Source organism: Gopherus evgoodei, chromosome 1 (assembly GCF_007399415.2).
Source record: "Gopherus evgoodei ecotype Sinaloan lineage chromosome 1, rGopEvg1_v1.p, whole genome shotgun sequence".
Lineage (NCBI taxonomy): Eukaryota > Metazoa > Chordata > Testudines > Testudinidae > Gopherus > Gopherus evgoodei.
The window spans coordinates 98,804,662-98,828,149 of record NC_044322.1 but is presented as its reverse complement, the minus strand read 5'-3'; the positions used below and the strand labels follow the sequence as shown (position 1 = coordinate 98,828,149).

Genomic DNA, 23,488 nt, shown 5'->3' with positions numbered 1-23,488 from the left:
TTGGAAATGGGCCATCCTGATTATCACTACAAAAAAATTTCTCCTGCTGATAATAGCCCACCTTAATTGATTAGTATTGTTATAGTTGGCATGGAACATTCATTTTTTCATGTTCTCTGTGCGATCTCTCTCTCTCTTTCTCTCTCTCCCCCCACCCCACTATACTTTCCACGGCATGCATCCGATGAAGTGGGTTTTAGCCCACGAAAGCTTATGCTCAAATAAATTTGTTAGTCTCAAAGATGCCACAAGTACTCCTCTTTCTTATTGCTGCTTAAGTTGATATAACTTACATTGCTCAGGAATGTGAAAAAGCCCCCGCTCCATGTGATGCAGGTTTCACACTATCTTCATCTGCACTAGGTCAGCAGAGCTGTAGTGTAAACTTACCTTTGATTATATACTTTTGGGTATTAACGAGACAGTTTTCCATAATTTAGCAAAACTACTCTTTTTATAACCTATTATAATGCTAATTAACATTAAACCTATGCATTAACATTTCTGCCACCTCTTTATTGGCTTTTTACATTATACACAGTTTAAACTAATATCTTCATCAATACCCTTCCCATGTTATCAATATAGACAGCATTTTAATAAAAAAAATTCACAATTCTCAAAAACACTCACTAAAAACCATGCTAAAACCAGTTATAATCAAAATATAGCTACAACATAACCCTGGATTATGGCTTTATCAGCTTCAGTTTTCCCATCTTACCATCTCAAACTTATCTTCATGCTAACTAACTCATTTTCCCATACTCCTCGATATTTAGCAGGCATACACCCTGCTGCGGTGTAGGCATACCCTAGTGAAACAGTAGGCTATTCACTGCACCCACTTAATCCTTGGCTTCCAACTAAACCAGCAAAAGCACCATTTACTGATAACTGTGACACTGACACTTGCTCACTAGGAACTGAACAAGAGACCAAAAACTCATTTCACAGTACACTGAACAGCAATATCTTCCAATTACCACTGTCCTGGACTGAATTTCAGCCAAAGGTTATGAAGATACTCTGTTCTTCTCAGGGACAAAAGGATGGTCCAGAAGGACCATCCAGGAGTTTGGACACTAACCTCGGTTTTGAAACCCGAGATCAATCCCCTGCTCTCCTATAGCCTTCATGTGTGACCTCAGGCAAGTCATTAGTGGGCTGGTCTGGACTACAGGGGTATGAACTGCAGAGTGCCCTGAAGTGATGCACTCTAAATGATCCATGTAGACCCTGGTGGCATAAATGTAAAGATACTTTGAAACAGGGACTACATCAGTGTGAACAAACAAGACTACGTTAACATGAAGTAGGTACCTTTAAGTTTATGCCAGTAGGGTATTACATGGGGCAGTCAGAGAGCTCTACAGTTCACACCTCTGTACTCTGGTTGTGGCACTGTGTAGATAAGCCCTTAAATTCTGTGCCTCAGTTTCCCCATCTACAAAAATGGGGAAGAGTACATCCTACCTCACAAGAGGTGTTGCGAGGAGATCTACAGTAGAGACTGACAAAGTGTCAAAGTGACAAAGTATTCACCCACGAAAAGCTTATGCTCCAATATATCTGTTAGTCTATAAGGTGCCACAGGACTCTTTGTTGCTTCTTAGTAGAGACTGAGGTGCTCAGATACGATGGCAATGGGGCTATATATACCAAAGATAGATTTAAGCCATTATTGACCCTCCGACATTCAGTCCCCGGGATGATTTTCAACAGTCCTTGACTATTTTTATTTATTTATTTTTAAAAGGAACACCAACTTTTTTCCCATAATTCCATCCCATAGAAGACTTTCCCATTAGCCTACCTACCTCTTGGAAACCCAACTTTCGCTTCCAGCATTCTTATACTGCTTCATTCTCCCTTCTTCATTTGTATAAACTCATTTTATAAAAACACTTATTAGTTACCTACTATTTCCAGTTGGTCAGAGTCAAACAACAACAACAGGATATCCACTTGCTACCTCTTCCTCTGTAATAAAAGTTATTATCTAAACTAGTGTAGGATACTTTACTTTTGCTGTATTAGGCCAAGTTTACACTACTTGCTCCCCGTGCATTGTATATGGAGCCTAAGCACCTAATCCAGGCTTTGCGGATTCCCGAGATTTCCTAGGTGCCTAAAGATTAGGTGTCACATTGCCGAGTGGTGCAACATTGAATTCCTTTGTTGTTCAGAAAGAAGCTAAAAAAAAAAAAAAGGAACAAAATGATCAGATAATACTTACAGCACTGGAATCAACATCGCTATGTATAGCAACAGTTTTAATGCCCATCTTCTTGCATGTTTTAATCACCTATTTTTAAAAAAAAAAAAAAAAGTTTTCAGTATTTAAGTAATCTTACAGCAAAAAAGTTCAAGAATGATAAATGCTTGAAAGTTATAACTTACTCTGCATGCAATCTCTCCTCTGTTGGCGATAAGGAGTTTCTCAAATGTCTGAAGGGGGAAGATATTGATGAATCAACATTTTTCTTTTTAAAAAACACAAATATAACTAAAAAACCAAACATTCCTAATAGATTTTTACCGGTGGGCCTTGTGTAAGTGAGGAAGAGGAAAAAAAAAAATAAAACCCCACACCACACTGTTCATACCAGAGTGATTATTCCGACGGAAAGGAAGACAATCAATTCAGATAAACAGTGATCCTTCCATGTAATTTTGCCAACTCTGAACTGGAATTTGCCGTTCCATCAGGCTTGAACTCCTTGCCTTTGCCCACATTTAGGAGTTGTCACTTTAACTACGTTGGCATAACTAAGAGGCAGTAGTACCCTCCCAGTGCAGACACAGTTATACTAGAATACAGGCCTGTCGACACAGTAAAGTTACAGCACTGTAAGCCAAGGTATGAATTTAAGACATTGTAGTTATACTATCAGGTCTCCTTGTGCAGAAACACTTGTTTCAATATAGCAGTGCCTCCCTACTCCTGGTCTCCGTTGCTTACATCACCTTGTAAGTGTTTACACTAAAGTTTAAAACAAAAAAAACAAAAAAGGCAAGCCACATATTCCAAAATAAGAGTGGCCACAAAGGGAGCGATAGCAGTATAGTTATGCAAAATAAAGTAAACCAATTCTGCAATTAAGTAAGTCAATTCTGCAATAGACACACTAACAGGAGGAGACACTCAACTCTTGTTCCTGCTATTATAGAGGACACATTTGACATCCAGCAAGAAACATCACACATTGCTTTTGAGCAACATGCTGTCTTTCCTGAGTAGGTCATTTCCCCTAATTAGCAGAAGATCTTGAAATTCAGTCTGATTCAGTTTTTTTAAATAATGTTCAGATAACTGAGTTTGAGCTCCATTGACACCCACTACCCCCTGCACGTACTCACAGGATTTCCAATTAACAGATTGAGGGAAGCTAAGCACCCTGTTTCACTGCCAATACAGAGCTATCTTCATGACACAGAGGAAATTAACCATAGTGGGAGAGGGAGGAGCAGTCTTGAATAAGTGACAGTCAAGACCTGTAGGAAATGTTGCAAGTGCAAATTCATGATCAAATTCTCCCAAGAATGAAGTTACTTTTTGTTCTACGCTCCTGTTTCCCCCGTCCTTCATTTTCTAATATAGCTGTCATCCCCTGTCAGGTGCTTCTATGCAGACATGTAAAGCTATGGCTTGTATTCCCCAGAGTGAAACACAGCTGCTATACTTTCCCCTCAATACCAGAGCACATGCAGCCACAGCATTTGCAATCATCCAAGGAGATTTACTTAGAGGGAAGCCAAGTGAATGTACCTCCCATTAGGAAAAAAAGTTTTGCTTGGCGTGTAGCTGCAGACCTAGATTGCTACTTCCTGAGTCAATTAATGGGCCAGACACAGAGGGGAAAAAATAAAAATAAAGCTGGCAACCTCCTCTAACTTGAGGATTTACTCTTCTCTGCTAGCCCTGTAAAGTCTCATCTTTATACCTTCCTAGCATGTGAATTGTTCATAAACATTAGATTTGGAAGACGTTAGGTCATTTAATAAATGTCCTGCTGCTAATGCAGAGTTGCTGTCTATAGTAATTTGCAATGTTTTGTCAATCTAGCTTTAAAGATTCTCTAGAAATGGGGACTCAACCGCTGCAAAAATAATGACTAAGTACAGTGTAAATAACTATTTCCAACATGTTTTGGAATGTGAAAGAAATGTACATTATGTCCAGGGCATGGGCAAATACACTCCCAAGAATAAGGATAATTTATCTGCCCGAAGAGTAAGATTTATTTTTTTTAAATAAAATCCAACATTTAAGGAGTTTTGTTAGTAACAGGCAGTCTCACTAAAACTACTAGTGTTAGCATAGGCACTGGAGAAAAGATTAACTTTTGGCTTTCAAATATATGTTTATGGTACAGTATAGTCAAGTGATTTTATAAAACTTACCTTCTCATTGGGGTCATATTCAGCTGTATAGAATGTACGTGAAGTTATAAGGCACCATCTTGAATGGCGTGTTGCACACTACAAAAAACATGGAGGGGATAAGGATTCAAATTACAGATGTTTGGTTAATTAAAAGAATAATTTATATATAGCATTTCTTTAAAAAAATTTAAGCTGCAAGGAAGTTTAAAAAAAAAAACCCACTACACATATACACCACACTTGAAACTTCTTACATTCAAACCTAAAAAAAATTCAGGAAAAAGCTTTTCATTACATACTAGACATGAAAAACTTCTCCCCTATGTACTGTATTAGATCTCAAACTTATTCCATTGCCAAAAAGAGAGCACTGATTCTTCATGGCACGATCAGTGATTAAAGTTAAAATTGCAAGAGTACCATAAGTTATAAGCCTTGAATGTTCTTTTACTGCCACATTCCCCCCCCCCCTTTTTTTTTTTTTTAAAGGGTAGCTTTTCTCCCTATGATTTTAGGTTGGGGTGGGGCTTTGTTTTAATTTAAAAAGGGGGGCGAAGAATTGAGTGCCTCTCAAGAGATGTATTGAGAGAGAACTAGAAAGAGTTTAGTTCTGACAGAGAAGCTTGAACACACCACACTGGTCTGCCAGTACATCTCAGACCTGAAATGCTACATCCCCTGGGATTTAGAAGCACGTAAAGCAGGCAAAAGTGATTTTATGTGGCTAAGAAACTACTAAAGGACCAGATTAAGACTAAGTTTTCTTCGGTTCAAATTAGCATTTTGTCCAGAAGTGTCCAGAACTAAAAGGACAGTACATTTTCATCTACTGTCTTACTCCCTTATATATCCACCAACACATCTGTCCATCCTCAAAGATTTTGGAATTTGTTTACAAAAGGATTGTTAGCAGTTCACAGCTTAAACAGCCAAGTTTTTCCATTTCATGTAGTTTAAAATAACAAAAGCCAAATAATTAGCTTCCCCTCATCGAGCAACTCTTTATAAGCACTTCTAAGTGTATTATTTAAAGCTGGTGAAGTAGAAAGATTTCGTAGTCTATTTTATCAGTATGTCAGACTACATGAAATGTCATTTTGAGTCTCCAGGCAGCAATTTTGGATGAGCAGTGAAAGATGTCCACCCACAAGAATGACTAGCTTACAGGAGGAAGCAAAAGATCAGAGAGATGCTCTTTGTGTATCACCCATCTTTTCCTAGGACACATGTATCTATACTAAAAACTGCCATCTTACGGAAAAGCAGCAAAGAGTCCTGCGGCACCTTATAGACTAAGTGGGTATTCACCCACGAAAGCTCATGCTCCAATACGTCTGTTATTCTATAAGGTGCCACAGAACTCTTTGCTGCTTTTACAGATCCAGACTAACACAGCTACCCCTCTGATAACAAAAATCTAGTGTTTGAGAAGAGATGGGGACAGGGTGATGCAGTGGTTCTCAGGCTGTGGCCCACAAAGCATTGCCAGAAAGTGTGTAGAGCTATTCCTGTTCCAATGGCTTAAGCTTCACTAATTGTAGCGTAGTCCAAGACTTCCAAGGGGCAAAGAGTTATATATAATTTTTAAGGCACATGCACCACCCCTTCACAGTCATTTCAGGTCATCTCTCTAAAGCCTGCCTGGCCGCTTCCTGACTCTTCCCACATAACCCAGGGATTTTTTTTTTTTTTCAGTTGGAACACAAGAATGATCAGGTTCAGACAATAAAATTAAAGAAGCAGTAAATATACATAGCTGGACAAAACCAAACTGCAAAAGTGACTGGGACAGTCGCTCTGTCTGTAGTCCATACAGTTTTAAAGATTAGGAAACAAAGACTACAGATCCCTAGACCCAGGAAGATTACTCAGGGTTCAAATACAAAATGGGGTGGAGCATAATAAATAATTAACTGCACTATCAAGGTAAGTTTTTCAACTTCCTGCCCTTATGTTTTTTCCATATAACCAAGCTCTATAAATGTACCACAAGGAACTGCTATCTGATGAGGGGATGAGTGAGTGAGTGTGAGCATGACCGTGACAGACATAGCGGGTTAGATAAAAGGAGGAAAAATGAAGCTTGAAGAAAAATAAATAAATAACATATGTTGGGAGGCCATATGAAGTGGGGTTGCACAAAGAGAGGGACAAATACAAGGTAAAATTTTGTACTCGTTCTCTGGTTTGTCCTTTCCAGAATAATGAGTAGCGATAGTAGACAGGTGCAGGAGTGGGCCATATAGTCCTATTTCTGCATGTGAAATAGAAGAACGGACACCTCATTCTGGCTGGACTGGGGGGGGAGGGTAAGGGGACTCATACCCTCCTCCCATCACCTCCCAACAGAAAGGCACCATCTCCTTTTCGTACACTACTACAGAAGGGTAGGGAAACCCACAAGAGCTCAATCACACACACATTCAACAAAATCTTTGCAAGTTAATATAAATCCCTGGAAGAAAAGCTTCTGATGGTTTATAGCAGCTGAACCAAGTGTGTACAGCTAATTTAGAAAGAGAGGCTACTGAACTGTCTTGTAAACACCACAAATACAAAGCCCTTTAACTTTGAAGGCACAGGAGAAGCCAGAAGATGTTTGTGCTAAAAGAAGCAAATTAGAAGGGAAGAAATGGAAAAGTTACAGTCAGTTTTAATTAAAATGGATTTAAGACCTTGGCATTTATTGAAAACACCTTTTAACATTGGAAGAGGAAAGCTGTCATGCAGTTAGAGAACTGAAAAAGTAAGAAACCTTATTCAACTGTTTTAATTAGACCTCTACCCTGATATAACATGACCTGATATAACATGAATTTGGATATAACGCGGTAAAGCAGCGCTCCAGCGGGACGGGGCTGCGCGCTCCAGCAGATCAAAGCAAGTTCGATATATGAGGGGGGATTTGATAGATGCTTTCAACTACCTGAAAGGGGGTTCCAAAGAGGATGGATCTAGACTGTTCTCAGTGGTACCTGATGACAGAACAAGGAGTAATGGTCTCTAGTTGCAGAGAGGAAGGTTTAGGTTGGATATCAGGAAAAACTTTTTCACTAGGAGGGTGGTGAAGCACTGCAATGGGTTACCTAGGGAGGTGGTGGAATCTCCTTCCTTAGAGGTTTTTAAGGTCAGGCTTGACAAAGCCCTGGCTGGGATGATTTAGTTTGGAATTGGTCCTGCTATGAGCAAGGGGTTGGACTAGATGACCTCCTGAGGTCCCTTCCAACCCTGATATTCTATGATTCTATAACATGGTTTCACCTATAACACAGTAAGATTTTTTGGCTCCCAAGGACAGCATTATATCAGGGTAGAGGTGTTTAATATACATTTTGACAGGAACTTCATCTTAGTTTTATAAAAATAACCTAATTCGTTTACAAAGCTTCTACATTAAACAAAATCACAACTATCTTCCTCTTTTTCCTGTATTGAAAATACTAGGAGAATCAAACTCAAATTCCGTACTGAGTTTACATTTGGTGTATAGTTTGTCAGATTAAGTGCTTAAGTACACAGAGTTGTAATCTAACTCAGTGTGTTGCAGTTAATTGTTTTTAACAACCCACTCAAAGTAAGATTTAAGTCAAATTTGCTTCAACTTGAAGCAAAACCATTATTTAAATTAAAAAACACACACACACACACACACACACTAAGAGCAGTTGGTTGAACCTGTACTGATAGGACCGGAGTTTGACAACTCTGTGCTAGCCAAGGTATCTATAAAACAAGTTTCAAGCACTTCTCCAACAAGATGACATTTTACAATGCATTTAACAGGGCCTTGGACCAGAGCCACAAAGATAGAGGCTTGGTCTACACTACAAAGTTAGGTCTATGTAAGTCACCTTGCATCAGCCTAGTTATGCCTGTGTCTATGCTCAAAATTCGTCTACCACTGATGTAAGTACCCCATTACGGTAATACTGTTCGGGGAAATCAGCCTGTTGTGGTTGACGCAGTGCAAATATAGACACCGTGACCTATGTTGACCCTAACAGTTCTCCAGCAGCTATCCCACAATGCCAGACACTGACCACAACTGTGAACTCCACTGCCCAGGGGTCACAGACACCAGGAGCCACACACAACCTGTACAAAGCCCATATTTTTTTAAATGCCTTTTTCCGATTTCCCAGTTTGATAAACACACCTAGCAGTTCTTCCATGTTGCACACGAGTGCAAAATGGACCATGCTGGCTACATGCTCCAGACATGCACCTGCCTGGAGTAGACAGAAGCCACTGGATTTCTCGGGCCTTTGGGAAGAATAGTCTGTGCAAGCACAGCTACAGAGCAGTTCTGGAAATATGGACATTGACAGACAGATTTCACAGGGGATGCAAGCAAAGGGGTATGACAGGGATCAGCAGCAGTGCTGCATGAAAGTGAAGGAACTGCAGCAGAGATACCAGAAGGCCAGTCAGGCCCAATAGTCGATCTGATGCTGAGCCACAGATCTGCTGCTTTTAATACAAGCTGCCTGACACACTTGGCAGAGACCCCACCAGCACCCTGCAGAGCACCACGGGTTCCTTTGAAGAGCCCAGGATGCAGACCCTCCTGTGAACAGCAAGGAGAAGATGGGAGACAGGGGGCATACGATCAATCAGGGAGGTCCAACCATGCAGAGCCAGGATCCATTCAAGACTCCAGCACAGTCTAGTCAGTTCTGGCAGCTAAGTCCCATGCAGGGGAAGAAACCTCAGGAAAAGTTTGTGAATCTATTTCCTGTTACCACGGTGGATACAAATCAATGATTTTAAAAAAAGATTTAAAAAAAAAGTTTTTAATAAAATGCTTTGAGGAAAAAAAAATTATCTAAAGATACATTATAGGTCAAAGATATCTCATCACGGAATAGGGATTACAAATTCTAATTCTATAGTATGAAACAATATATTCCTGTTTAAGAAACGTTTTGTAAACGAGTTCATGGATTAGGGACCCAATCTTATGGAGTTAAAATTTCAGTAACTCCCCACGTAATGTCCTCTCACTTAACATTGTTTCGATCTTATGTCCCTGCTTAATTACAGAATGTGCTCCATTTAAAGCTGTGCAATGCTGTGCTATAATGTTGTTTGGCTGCCTGCTTTGTCCACAGCTGGCAGCTCCCCTACACCCCCCTCCCACACACACACAGCACCTCCCACCCACCAGTAGACTCCAGAGATCAGCACCTTCACCACCACCACCACCACCCCCCCCCCCCCCGACTCCTGCCCACAGCAATCAGCTGGCTTGCGGCATTCAGGAGGGAGGAGCAAGGACTCAGCATGCAGGCTCCCCCTCCCTCCTGAACACGGCAAGCCAGCTGATTGCCACAGGAAGGAGGGAAGGGGGAGTGTTCCAGGGTGCTGGTGCAAAAGCACTTAATAACCCCTGCTCAGCCAGCTCCAATCAAGGGAAAGAGATTGCGGCTGGTGAAACAGTCCTGATGCCTGGCCTGGGGATTGGCTCCACCTGCGGGCCTGACAAGCCAGCAGTTATAAGGGTTGGGAGCCAGAAGAAAAGCCAGCCAGGGAAAGGTCAGACTCCAAGCTGTGGGCTGACCACAGGAAAAGAGGGAACTAACCCTGTAAGCTTTATATATAGCTCAACACTGGTGGTGGGAGAACTGTGTATGTGTAAATAAAGCCATGGGTGCTGCATAACTGAAAGCCTCCACACTTTATTGGGACAGCCAGCAGGCTCTGGAAGAGAGGCGTAACAGAGAACCTGTCACAGGGAGGAGTGAAGATGTGGTGTGCAAAGTAAAGGTGGGGGGAGAAGAGGGAGGTTAAGGGTGGGAGCTTGGGGGAAGGAGTGGCGTGGGTGGGCTGAGGGCTGAGCCCCCCACCCCTGGTGCTTGCAGAATAGGAGAAGCTGCCACTGCTTCTGCACAATGTGCTTCTCCTAGCCTACTGCACTTTCAGTCTCCTTGCCTGCCTCATTGTCTCCAGTGCCTGTGTGGGGTAAGGCAGAGGCACCTCCCAACTATAGTACTGTACAGCAAAAAAAAAAAAATTCCCTGAAACCTAAACCTCCACATTTACATTAATTCTTATGGGGAAATTGGATTTGCTTAACATTTCCCTTACAGTCACATTTTTCTGGAACATAACTACAACATTAAGTGAGGAGTTACTGTACAGGCATTTAAAAAATGAATGGGACAAGCACTCTCTCTAGCTCATTTTCTTGCAAAATATTCTCAATACTCGGTACCAGGGTGAAAGCTTTACTGCCGAAGAAGAGGAGTTGGCTAGGACATGAACATCCTGCAATCATCCCTCCATAATGCCAACTATAATAAACTTCAGAGCTAAGGGTGAACCATTCAAGAAGCATGTTTACTGATGATTTTTTAAATAAAGTCACACCAGTGAAGCGGTGGAAGTCACTTAAACACTTCGATTCAGAGACTGTTGAAGTGATCTAACTTTTAACAGCAGTAGCTTCTTCTGCCAGTGTAAAAAGAATATTTTCTTCCTTTGGACTAAATTCATTTCAAATTGAGAAATCATTTGGGACTTGAAAAAAAGCAGGAAAGCTTGTTTTTCTTTTCCAGATTATAAACAAACAGGAAAATGAAGGTGAAGACGACTGAGTTAACTGCAGAAGCCAGTATTTTGAATTTCTCATGTTGACCTGGCTGACATAAATGAAATATTAAAAAAAAAAAAAAAAAAAAAAAGGCAATTTTAGTTAAAAAAAACAATCAAACCTGATTTGAAAAAACTTTAATGTTTAACTAAATTCAAAAATTCATATGCTTGTTTTGTTAGAATATTATATGTTTGCTGTTGAAGAAAAAAAATCCAGCGTACATAACGTTGTTCTAGTTAAATAAAACAATTCAAATGTCTCTCTGGTGATGTTCTCCTCCTAATACATCCTGGCAAGAAAATCCTCCAAAAATTAATGATTAACCTGTTGAATTGGAGATAGTTCACCACCCAATGACTTCATAGGTATCTGCTTCAATTACCTTTGGTAAATGAATATAACCAAACAATCATTCATTTTCTATTATAGCTGTAAAACTAATCTGAAAAAGTTTTCAAAATAAATCACTTTAAAAAAAATGTATAGTGTGTGCCTTCTAAAAATGAAACCTACATCTCTCTCTGAGTTGTGAAGAATATGCATTAAGGTTATAACAACCAATAAGAATGCACTTTTATGTAGAAATCCATGATTAAATCGAGTCTTCCTGACTAGTGATTTAAATCACTAATTTGATTTAAATTAAAACCACCTTGCCTGTTACAATGTTTAAATGTACAGATGAAGCCCAACCCCTACATAGCAGGACATGAGCATTGAAACAGAGGCAGAGTTGGTATTCGCATTGCCTCTTGGCTAACTTTATGTGGGAAAGCAGAGCAGTTTGTTTATGTACACAAGGACAGCCCTCGAGAGATCTTGATAAAATTTTCACAGAGCTACACTGCAATGCTTTGCCAAAGGTTTCTAGGGATGGTAACCTTATTTCTTCCCCCACAGTAACATGCCCACCTGCAATGACTTTAGGGTGACCAGATGAGAGGGAGAAAATATCAGGATATGGGGGGAGGAGGGGTGAGGAGCAAGAAGAGAAGAGATTTGCCAGCAGAGCAAAAAAAGGCAAGTGCTGCCAACAGAGTGAAACATCGGGACAAATTGCGTCCCAACACCTAAATATGGGGACGGTCCCAATTTTATCGGGATGTCTGGTCACCCTACATGACTTTGGCTAGCACCGTAGAAGTAAGAAGCCAGCAGCATACAGGGCCATGTGGCTTCAGGATGCCAGTTGGAGCAGTGTTTTCTACATCTTTGTTACCCTTAAGAGCAAGGTATGAGTTAAAATCACCACCACCTGTGGAAAATAGTATCAGTGCTCCATGCCACTGCCCTACACTCATACCCCAAAATTTTATTGTTTTATTATTTTAAGAGCCATAATGTTATTGTACAGGGGGAGTTCAACCTACCAAAACCACATTCCGCTGTTATTCTGCACCTGCTGAGCTAGCACTTGACTCTTTCCTTGATGCTGTTGAGGTGGTCAACATGCAGCATCATGAGCCAGGGAAGCAAGGGGTAAGCTAGGTCCCCCATGATCACTGTAGCACTGACAATACTGATATGCCAAATCCTCTGGTCAGGAAAGAACATCCCTGTTGGCAGCTTTCTGAACAGTCCTGCATTCTTAAAGATGAGAGTATCGTGCACCTTCCCTGACCGGCCAACACTGATGCTGGTGAAGCATCCCTGGTGATCCATCAGCACTTGCATATCCATAGAAGAGTAGTCCTTTCTGTTGACGCAGTCTGTGCAAAGTGAGCTGGTGCTAAAATAGAAATGTGTGCACCTTCTGTCATCCCATCTCAGTTCAGGAATCCCACTGCTGCAAATCCACCATCTCCTGTACGCTACCAAAAGAGAGACTCTTGTATAGCAGGCACAGGAAACTATTAATGGCTCTACACACTTGCATGACAAGGGTCCCCACTGTGGATTTTCCAAATCAAAAATTATTTCCCACTAACTGGTAGAAATCCAGGGTTGCAAAATTCCAGACAGCAATCGCCACTCACTTCTCAACTGCCAGTGCAGTTCTCAATCCGGTGTCCCTGAGCGGGATGGCAACAGCAAACTCAGCACAGTCCCAGGAATATGGCATTTTGTGTCTGATGCAATCCCACTAGTTAATGCTGGTTTCTCAGGGTCAGAAGCAGCTCTTCTCCACCTGCAGCTGATCTACAATGCCATCAGCAACCTTGAAGTGGTTTTCACTATCTACCCTCTACGAAACAGAACTTTAGCAGCAAAGAACATTACTTTCTATGGCTCTACAAATACTGGAGGATTGTCTGTCCTGTTTTTGCAACACTCATGTCAACAGTGCAGAGCTGTGTGAACTCCATGGTTCTTTCAGAGAGGACTGACAGCAAGAAGTGCTGTGCAGTTTTGCAGGGTTTTGTTGTTTTTTTTTTTAATAAAGGCATGAAAATAAAGAAATAGATGAAGCTGCATGATAGGAACTTGACTCCTTGCTCTCAGTCACTCCCGCACAACTTGTTTCTGTCCCACCATGCATTGATGAAGTTTCTCAAGAGACCATGCGCCAGACAATGGCAAGTTGCACACTGGAATACCTACCCATGGTGCATCAACACAGGCACTCCTAGTAAGTACACACAGCACCAATTCAATGAACCAAAAATGCATGAGCAATACACTAAGTGCAGCAGCTCTACACCAAGATAATTTGTGTCAACCAAGGTGTCTAGTACAAACATGGCTTTAGGCACCACTGTTATCCACAAAACTCCTGCTTGGCTGTAAGCACCTAAACTCATTGGAGCCTCAATTTCTACCACAAGAGCTCTGTCTGGGCATGTACACTGCTGTCACTCTCCTCAACCCCAGAGCAATCCGCAAACTGTGGAAAGATAGGCACTCTAAAATCTATCTCACATACAGGACCCCAATCCAATAGGCATGCTCAGAGGCTGCCTACCAGATCAGGTCCCATTCAAAAACCTGGCTGGAGGAGATGGAGGCAGTGCCCATGTTATAACTGAGCCCAGTGGTTAGAGCACTCACATGGGACATGTGAGATCCAAGTTAAATTTCCCCCTTTTTGGAAGTGGTGTTTGAAAACTGGATTTGTAACGGACTTTGCAGCTTATAAACAAAAATCTTAATTATGGCAAGCTTCTGCCAATCCATAACGCATTTCGCCTCTAATTACAGGTTTCCCTCCTTTATCCTTGTTGACCTAATCCCATCAGTTATACTACATGTCAACCTCTAGAGGAAGAAATTAAGGTCTCCAACGTTCTTCTATTTTGCTTAGAATCCTATTTTAAGTATGTCAGTGACAGTCTAGTTTTTCATTATATGCCTCACTAGTTATATACTTAATATCATGAATATGTATCTTAAAGTATAAGAGATCTTTGTAAGAATTCACACTGCGCACTTCAATAAAGTTCTCATTAATGTAACCTATTAACTTGTTTTTTTTCTTATAAATTATTTTCACTGTGTCAGAAGATGCCTGCCCTTGGAAGTTAATAAGCTACTGTGGAGTTCCATGCTCCATTGGACAGGTACCAAGTTATCTATGCTGCTCACTCTACCATTTATTCCTAAGAAATCTTCCACTTCTGGGCTCCCAAAGGGGGGATGGGAGGGAGAATCATAGAATATCATGGTTGGAAGGGACCTCATCTAGTCCAACCCCCTGCTCAAAGCAGGACCAATCCCCAGACAGATTTTTACCTCAGTTCCCTAAATGGCCCCCTCAAGGATTGAACTCACAACCCTGAGTTTAGCAGGCCAATTGCTCAAACCACTGTGCAATGCCTCCCCTCCTTATCTGTTCTAATTTGCTGCATCCAGCCCACACCCATGCTTATTCACCCAGGTCCTGCAGACCTTCTGGACAAGAGAAGTCTCCTCTTCTGTATGCCTCCTAAAATACACAGTATGGCAGCTTTGTTGCCACCATCCTTAAGAGGTACTACACTGGAGAAGGCGCCATTCTGTGGAGCTCGGAGTCCTTCTGATCAGGTAAGTTGTGGCTTCTCCCTTGACTACTTCAGATATCCATTCCAAGGCAATTTGCCTTCAGAATCTCAGGCATTCACATTCCATCCCTTCCACTGCCCCAGCATTTAGGAGGTGCGCTATTCTGCAGAGCTCACAAGTTCTAAGGCTATACAAGGCAGATGCTTTGTTCTGCAAGTTTCTCTCCAAGCTCTGCCCTTTTTCTCCTCCTCCCTAAAGGATCTTCAAGACCTCTCTATATGAATACCTCTGTTCAGAAACAGAGGATGCATGAAATATCATATAACAAAATTTTAATATTTTTGCACAGCATTTCACATAATTGCTACTGGGGCAACAAATGAGATATTATCCATTAGTTCTTATGCAGTACATATAAGTGAGACAGATAACTTGGTTTTTCCTTTTTGAAAACTAGCTTATACACAACCTTTGACACAATCATTCCCCAGTCCTGACTGGAGAGTCCAGAAGCCAGGAGTCTGGTATGAGAAAAGTAACTCCTTTACCACCCACCCACACCAATTTGAAAGGAGAGGCGCCATGGCAGTCAGAGCTATCAAGAGAAACAACCAGGCTCCTGAAGGAAGGGCACTGAAAGCTGAGGCCCATTTGAACATTATTCCCACTAGTCCCTACCAGCCCACCCCAGAGGGCAGCAGCTGGCCGGGACTAGCCTGGCACAGCCCGGAAAAACGTGGTCAACCCTTACAGCTCCCTGGGGCAGGGAAGGGGCACCTAGCATAAGATCCCAGAGACACTCCCCGGGCCCTGCAGAGGGAGCCGCTGATCTCTCACCGGCCCCAGGCAAGGGCGGCGACGGACTCGCTCAGCGCTGCTCCCCCGGGCTCCTGCCACAGCCCGTAACGCGACCTCCGGGGGCTACCGCCGACGCCCCCTTGGGCGCGGGGCTGGGCTCGCCTCCCGTGCATCCCCCGCGGGCGGCTCCGGGAGGGCGCTCGGGCCCGGCCGCTGCTAGCGCTGACTCGGCTCCACGCTCACCTGCAGCGCAAGCAGGTGTCGCTGCCGCCAGCTGCCCGCGACCACTTGGCGCAAGGACGCCGCCATCGCCACAGCCAGCCGGCCTCCTGGTTGCCCTTTCACCTCGGCGAGGGGGTGGGGTCAGCGCTCCGCGCTCAACCAATCAGGATCGCCTCCCTCCCTCGCGCCAGGCAGGCACTCAGGCTGTGGGACAGTGTCCGAGAGAGCGCGCGCCGCTCCTTCCCCGCCTCGCGCCCGTCATCCTCGTGCCTCGGAGGAGCCGGGCGCGCCGGGATTCCGCAGATTAGCCCCCGAGAACGCTGGGCTGCTGCTGCGCGTGCCCGGCAGCCCCAGAGGGCCCCCGCCGAGCACGCGCAGGTCAGTGCCACCTCGCTGAACCCGGCGCTCCGGCCACAGGCGCCGCGAGCGTGACTGGCCGCGCGCCAGGGTGCGGCTGCACTTTCTTCCCTGGGCTCGCGGTCACTCACCTGGGCACCGAGGACAGGCTCCGCGGGCGGCTGCTGCAGCCACGTCCTCAGCGCAGGGAGCCCCGAGCCAGCCCGGGCGGTGACCCCAGCCTCCAGGCAGGCTTGGGAGTCGTGCTGCCAAGTGCACTGCCGAGGACCGCCCAGCTGTGAGGACATAAGGCAATGCACGGCCAGGACCTGCGACCCACTGTCAACGCCGCAGGAGCTGCTGGCTTTCCAGTCCCCCTCCCCCAGCATCTCGGGACTGGGCTGGCGGGAGTAGCCATGGGTGCTGTTCCCCTCCCAATGCACACTTTGTCCCCCACAGCCAGTAAGGTACGTTTTGTACACCCAGCTCTGCTGGAGTGGCACCAGTCTGGCTGCTAGTTAGAGATTTTTCTAGCCTAAATAAGTTAATAGTATAAAACCCTTCAATCACCCCACTCTGGGAGGTGATAGTACCAGCCTACTCAGCACTGGTCAGGCCTCAGCTGGAGAACTAGCCAGTTTTGGTCGCCAATGGATAGAAACAGGGCCGGCTCCAGGGTTTTTGCTGCCCCAAGCAGGGGCAGGGGTGGGGAAAACCCCCTAACACGATCAGCTCTACCACTGCTTCAGTCTTTGGTGGCAATTAGGTAGCAGGTCCTTCACTCCGAGAGGGAGTGAGGGACTTGCTGCCGAAGAGTCCGAGGTGCTGCCCCTCACTAGGGTGACCAGATGTCCCAGTTTTGGGGTCTTTTTCTTATATAGGCTTCTATTATCCCCCACCCCATCTTGATTTTTCACATTTGCTGTCTGGTCACCGTACCCCTCACTGTTGGCTACCCCAAGCACCTGCTTCCTGGGCTGATGCCTGGAGCCGGCCGGATAGAAAGGATGTAGAGAGGTGAGGGGCAAAGGGAAAGGATCCAGAGGTGAGGGGCAAAGACAATCAAAGGGATGGAATGCAAGTCATATCAGCAAAGATTGAAGGAACTGGGTATGTTTAGTTTGGAAAAGAGGAGATTTAGGGGGGATATGATAGTGGTCTTCAAATACTGTAAAGGCTACCATAAAAGCTGGAGAAAAGTTGTTTTCTTCTGCCATAGATGGCAGGACAAGAGGCAATGGGGTCAAACTGCAGCACAGCAGCTTTAGATTAAATCTCAGGAAGAAAACTTCCTAACTGTAAGAACAGTAGATCAATGGAACACACTGCTTAGAGAGGCCTTGTAAGCACCTTCACTAGAAGTTTTCAGAAAAAGGCTGGATTGGATAGCCACCTGTTTTGGATGGTTTAGGCCAGTGATACTCAGACCTCAGTGGTTCAAGAGCCAAATTAGCGATCAATATTACCCAATAGAGCCATAGTAGTGTAAAAGCAGCAAATAATCTTGTGGCACCTTATAGACTAACAGACGTTTTGGAGCATGAACTTTCGTGGGTGAATACCCACTTCGTCGGATGCATCCACCCACGAAAGCTCATGCTCCAAAACGTCTGCATCCGACGAAGTGGGTATTCACCCACGAAAGCTCATGCTCCAAAACGTCTGTTAGTCTATAAGGTGCCACAGGATTCTTTGCTGCTTTTACAGATCCAGACTAACACAGCTACCCCTCTGATACTTGACAGTAGTGTAAATTCATTGTTTCATTTACAATAGTACTATATATTCATATTTAAACAGTATGACAGGAAATATTTGGTTTTTATATTGATATATATTATTCTCACAGCAAAGTGAGTTAGTATTATTTTATCAACTGCAATTAGCAAATAACATAGTAAAATCATCCCGATGGATTAACAATTAGATCACACAGTGTTTTAATATGTGCTGCAAAGAGCCTCAGGAGACACATTAAAGAGCCGCTTGCAGCTTGTGAGCCTGAGTCTGAGTATCACTGGCTTAGACACAATAAATCCTGCATCTTAGGAATGGATTAGACTAGATAACCATTGCAGTCCCTTCTAACCGTATGGTTCTATGATTCCATCATCACTGTACAGCATAGGCTATAGGGAAACAGGAAGGGAAATTTTCAAAGGGCCTCAGGTGGCGGGGGGGTTTCTGTAAAAGGTCTAGCTCCCCACATTTGTGCACTCAGACAGAATGGGAATTTCCAAAGTAGAATGGAAGTAATACGGATTCATTAATTAGAGGTATAAAAATAAGTACAGTAATGGTAAAGTGTAGAGAGGATAACTGAGATGCATGTATTTACTCTTCCCCCTAATAAAAGAACAAGGGCATATTCAATAAATGTGAAAAGAAACTAATTTAAAACAAAAAATAAAATACTTTGTGTGCATTATGAAATTAATCAGTGGAATCTATGGCCACAAGATACTGCTAGTCCTAGAACAGCACAAAAATGGACATTCATTCAGAAAATATGTATAGATACGTCATTATATTTAATAGGTCTAAAAAGCTTGGAACAGATTAAATGCTCATGCTTCTAGGTGCAAACCAACCTCTAGTTGAGGGGGTTAAGGAAGAAACTTCCTTTATAATCAGATTATTGCATACTTTCACTTTCCTCTGACACATCTGCCACTGTTGGAGACAGGCTACTAACCTAGAGGGACCGATGGATATATATATATTTCCTATGTACTAATCCTGTAAATCCATAGTAAATTCTCTGTTTCTCTCAAATGTATGTAGAGTCAAGTCCTTCCTTCATGCTGTCTTTTTTTCCAGAGTGCAGAGAGTCGAGAACAACCAGTGAGGGGGTGCTGCTTGAATATCTTAACCTGTGCTTCCTCTGACAACTAACTTTTGAGCACTGACAGCAGCTGATGATTACACTCAGGCCCTTCTGGAACTTCTTTTCGGACACTCAGTTTCCAGACCGTGTCCCTGTCCCATGCCCTTGGAGTGCTCAGATATATTTGGGTTTAACCAGACACAACCTTTGTAAATTCCCTCCAGGATTAACTCCAGTTTGTGCCACTAAATGGATGCTCAAACACCTGTTTGCACCTACCGAGGATTTTAAAAACTTTGGCCTAGATTTATTAATTTTGTCAGCTCTTTTCTAACTTCTCATGGCAATAAATTTACTGAAATTGCACAGACAGAGAAGATGCAGAATGGTGGACAGTAGAATACTAGTTTTGTCCCTACTGCTTACTAAAAGACAGGGATGAATTATGTGCCTCTTCCTCATATAAATTGAGCAGTGAGAATACAACTGACATTTCATTGTTGCTATTACATATTTTATATTTATGTTATTAAAAATGCTTAATCAAGCCATACAGATGTAAATAAGCTAATCACAAAAAAACTTTATTGTCTAAAAACATGTCATAATATATTTAATCCATCAGTGTCACAGGTAGATACATTTAACAATAAAGATCCCACTAAAAATACCCTGGAAACAACCACTCCAATTTCTTCCACCCACTTTCCCTGGAAAGTCCGGAAAGTCACTGAATTAGACCAACCAAAGAGAGGTCTAGAGTAGATACCCTTCACTTCAGGGTTTAAATGAGATATCTATTTCTATCTAATCTCTACCACTGTATAACATCATAAAGCTGTATAACAAAATTCTGAGACATAGATGTCAGTTCCTCCACAGTATATATTTAAAAAAGAGTCACATGACATCACACTGGTGTTTTCTTTTGCTCCACAGAAGGGGTTCTGTTTGCAGGCCCTCCTTTAAGCATAGGCAACCTCCTACAGCGCCACATCAAAGGAGGCACCCTACAGTTGCAAAGGGAAACTGACTAGGATTACACAGAGGCATGGCTGCAAAGAGAAACTTTGCAACCAGCTGGGTGTATAAAGAACTTGATGCAGTAAGAAACTGACTAATGCAAGTCCTTTTTCTTCTGCAGCAAGGGCAGGAACACTTTACTTATGGAAGGGACAAGAGAGAAAGTGTAGGAGAATCCCAGTCAGTTCTATCTGTATTTGAAGCCTTTCTGCTTTTTAGAGTGATTTAACTTTGGCTTTCTGCCTTTTTTATTTCTATTTTTTTATTTATAAAATTTTATATCATAAGCTACAAGTATAGTCTTTCTCAAAAAGACTAACTGTACATAAATAAAAGAAAAAAATACATACTTGACTAAAATTATACAGTTATTGCTGCCAAATTTACAAGAACAATAGGGGGTCAACTCTAGTAAAAACTTCCCACTCGTTAAAGGCATGAATTTTAAAAAGTACCATTCAAAGTCAAGGATATCAGATTTGTTCATAAAATCTAAATAAATAGTTTTAAAAATAACATTTCATAGACATGCCTGGTCTATTAAATATGTGTAATAGCAGATTTTACTCAAGTTCATAAAAATCACTGGAAACAATATGTCCCAGATGTTGTTATGATGCTCAGTCTAATATGGTAACACCTTGTAAAATAAAGAGATCTGATGACTATATTACTGTAGAATGTCTCTTTAAACCAAAGCTCTTTGTTGTAATCATTATTGTTTTGTTTTTGATATTTACATGTCATGGATTTATAAACCTGTTCAAACTTCCTAAATAAATAGTTTTTTAACATTGTAAAATCTAAGGCCCTAATCCTGCAAAACACTTTAGCACATGTGTAACTCTACTCATGAGAACAGAATGAGTTACTGGGGCTATTCACATTCGTAAATGTCTGCCAGAATAGGACCCATATCATTTTCTCAGTATGCCCATTGGTTGCAAAAAAACTCTACAATTTTAGATATTATAAATTGACTTGCTTCTTCCTAATTAGAGAATTGGTGAGCTTTTGTCTTCAAACATAACCTTGAATTTACCCAGAAAAATTTAAGCTTCTGTAGCATGATTTAATGTTAAGTTACAACTCAGGGAAGGAAAATTCATAGTGTAATAGTAATCTTCATGTCTGTACCTTATCTAACAAAGAAAACAGAATATGAGGTTTATAGGATGTAAAAACCATAACAGAAAAGTCTGTCCCTAAATGACTCAAAGCTAGAAGAAACTTTTTGTATGTGTTACACACTCTGTAATCCATGTTCCCTTCTATTAGCATTCTATTCAATGGTCTATGAGAGACAGATTCAATCTTCCAGTCAGCCAATACATCTATCTATTAACTTATTTACAAGAGATCTGAAACAGCAACAAAGATATGTAGGGCCAAATTCATCTAAATGAAGCCTAGTAAGCAGGGGCAATTCCTGGAATTTTCTGAACCAAATTCAGGGTGACATAAATGACGGTAGGATGTATATTACACATTGGATGTATATTGGCCAGATTATAGGGTGACAAGACAGCAAGTGTGAAAAATCAAGACAGGGAGTGGGGCGGGTAATAGGAACCTATATGAGAAACAGCCCCAAAAACCAGGGCTATCCCTATAAAATTGGGACATCTGGTCACCCTATGCCAGAAAGAGATGTAAAGTGACACCATAGTGTAACTTGCATTAACCTAGATTCAGTGCATGTGCAAAATTAATGTAATTTATATGCCATGCCATGTTTGTCTCACAAAGATGAAGAACCAAGAGGGAGGTGCAAGATAATGCAAACTAACAGTACCAAGGCCAAATTCAGTTGTACCTTTTATACTAAGGCTGAATTTTGTCCCAATAAGATACCAAATCAGTATAAATTACGTTGTTTTGTTTGGGTGTTTTTTGCACACCCACACAAGTTACGCTATTTCACCATTTAAGCCTACTTACACTCACTTTCCAACCAATGTCCTTTAGAGGCTAGATGCACCATTGCACTCTGGTGTTCCACACTGCTTAAACAATGCTAAGTAGTTGTAAATTCAGTTTATTTGCTGGATAAACCAGCTTTATGGGTATTTTGCTTACCTCAAAGTTGCAAAGCAGCTGGAACACAGTGGTGCATCTGGCCCTAGATGTACAACTTACACCATCCATTTGTGTCAGTGCTGAATTTGGCCCTAAACAATATATTCACCTATCATTGGAACCTCACATCACTGAAATATAATACTAAGATCTTTCTCATTAAACTTACTCATCCTTGAGCTTTTCATATTCAATTCCTTCCTTTCCTGCTTCCCCTCACCCCCGCCACATCATGCTATGAATAATCATTCTGTATAGTTCAGTGCTGATGTCTCTAAATCAGTACCACTCTTTTTTCGGTTATTGTTATATAAAAGATCTAGGACCATATTCAGACCTCATGTAAGTGAGAACTCTGTGAACTACATGTGCAGTTGCAACTGCTTGCACAAGGTCTAAACTTAAACAGCTACACTGCAATAAAAAGACCTCCAGCACGGCTGTGGCTGAGTCAGGGTGCAGGACTGAAAATTGCAGAGTAGATGTTTGGGCTGGGGCTGGAGTCTCTCTCCTCTCTTCTTTCTTTCACTTACTTTCTCTTTGAGGCTCCCATTCAGCAAAGCACTTAAGCATGTGCTTTACACTTTAACATGTGTAGCTGAATTGGGGCCTGAATGCAATGGGCCTGATTTTGATGTTATACCTATTTTAAACCAGTTTGACTCCACTGATTTCACAGGAATGGTCATACCTGTGGCCCATCTAGTTCAGTATCCTTTATCAGACAGTTTCTAGTGCCAGATGCTTTAGAGGAAGGCACAAGAAACTCTGTAATACATCATTTTGAAATAAACTGCCCATAGGGGAAGCTTCTTCAAACCCTGATCACAGTTAGAGGTTGGTTCATGCCCTGACACATTTATATAGACAGCAAGAACATCCATAAGTACATAGAGATAGGATATCACTATCCCTATTTATAAGGGATATAAATTGTCATACTTCAGGTCATACATCATCTGCTGACATCAATGGGAATAAACAGCCTTGATTCAGCAATGCTCTTAAACCTGTGCTTGAGTGTTTTGCTGAAGAGGGATGGCATTACTCATGCACTTAAAGTTAAGTATGTGCATAAGTGTTTTCCTGAACTGGGGTCTAAATGAGGGAAGGATGTGGCCCAAAGTTCCCTGCTCAAGATCATACAACGAGTAAGGAAAGAGTGGAGCATAACCTCTTGAATCCAGTGCCCTCATCAGTGAGCCACAATGCCTCTTTAGACAATCTGACTAACATAATCCTCAGAAAAATCAGGAAAACAAAAACAGGATTTCTAATTTATAAAGATAAAGCTGTAACTA

The 23,488-nt window shown here is 42.1% G+C and overlaps 1 protein-coding gene across 1 annotated transcript in view; it reads right to left on the bottom strand.

Moving 5' to 3' along the window:
• PCCA (propionyl-CoA carboxylase subunit alpha) overlaps nt 1–16,045 on the bottom strand; it is a 430,643-nt gene extending 414,598 nt beyond the window's left edge. The window contains 4 exon segments of the mRNA XM_030568083.1: nt 2,240–2,308; nt 2,404–2,451; nt 4,408–4,485; nt 15,944–16,045. Coding sequence (XP_030423943.1) covers nt 2,240–2,308; nt 2,404–2,451; nt 4,408–4,485; nt 15,944–16,009 — 261 coding nt within the window. The 5' untranslated portion in view covers nt 16,010–16,045.
• Nucleotides 16,046–23,488: the final 7,443 nt, after the last annotated feature.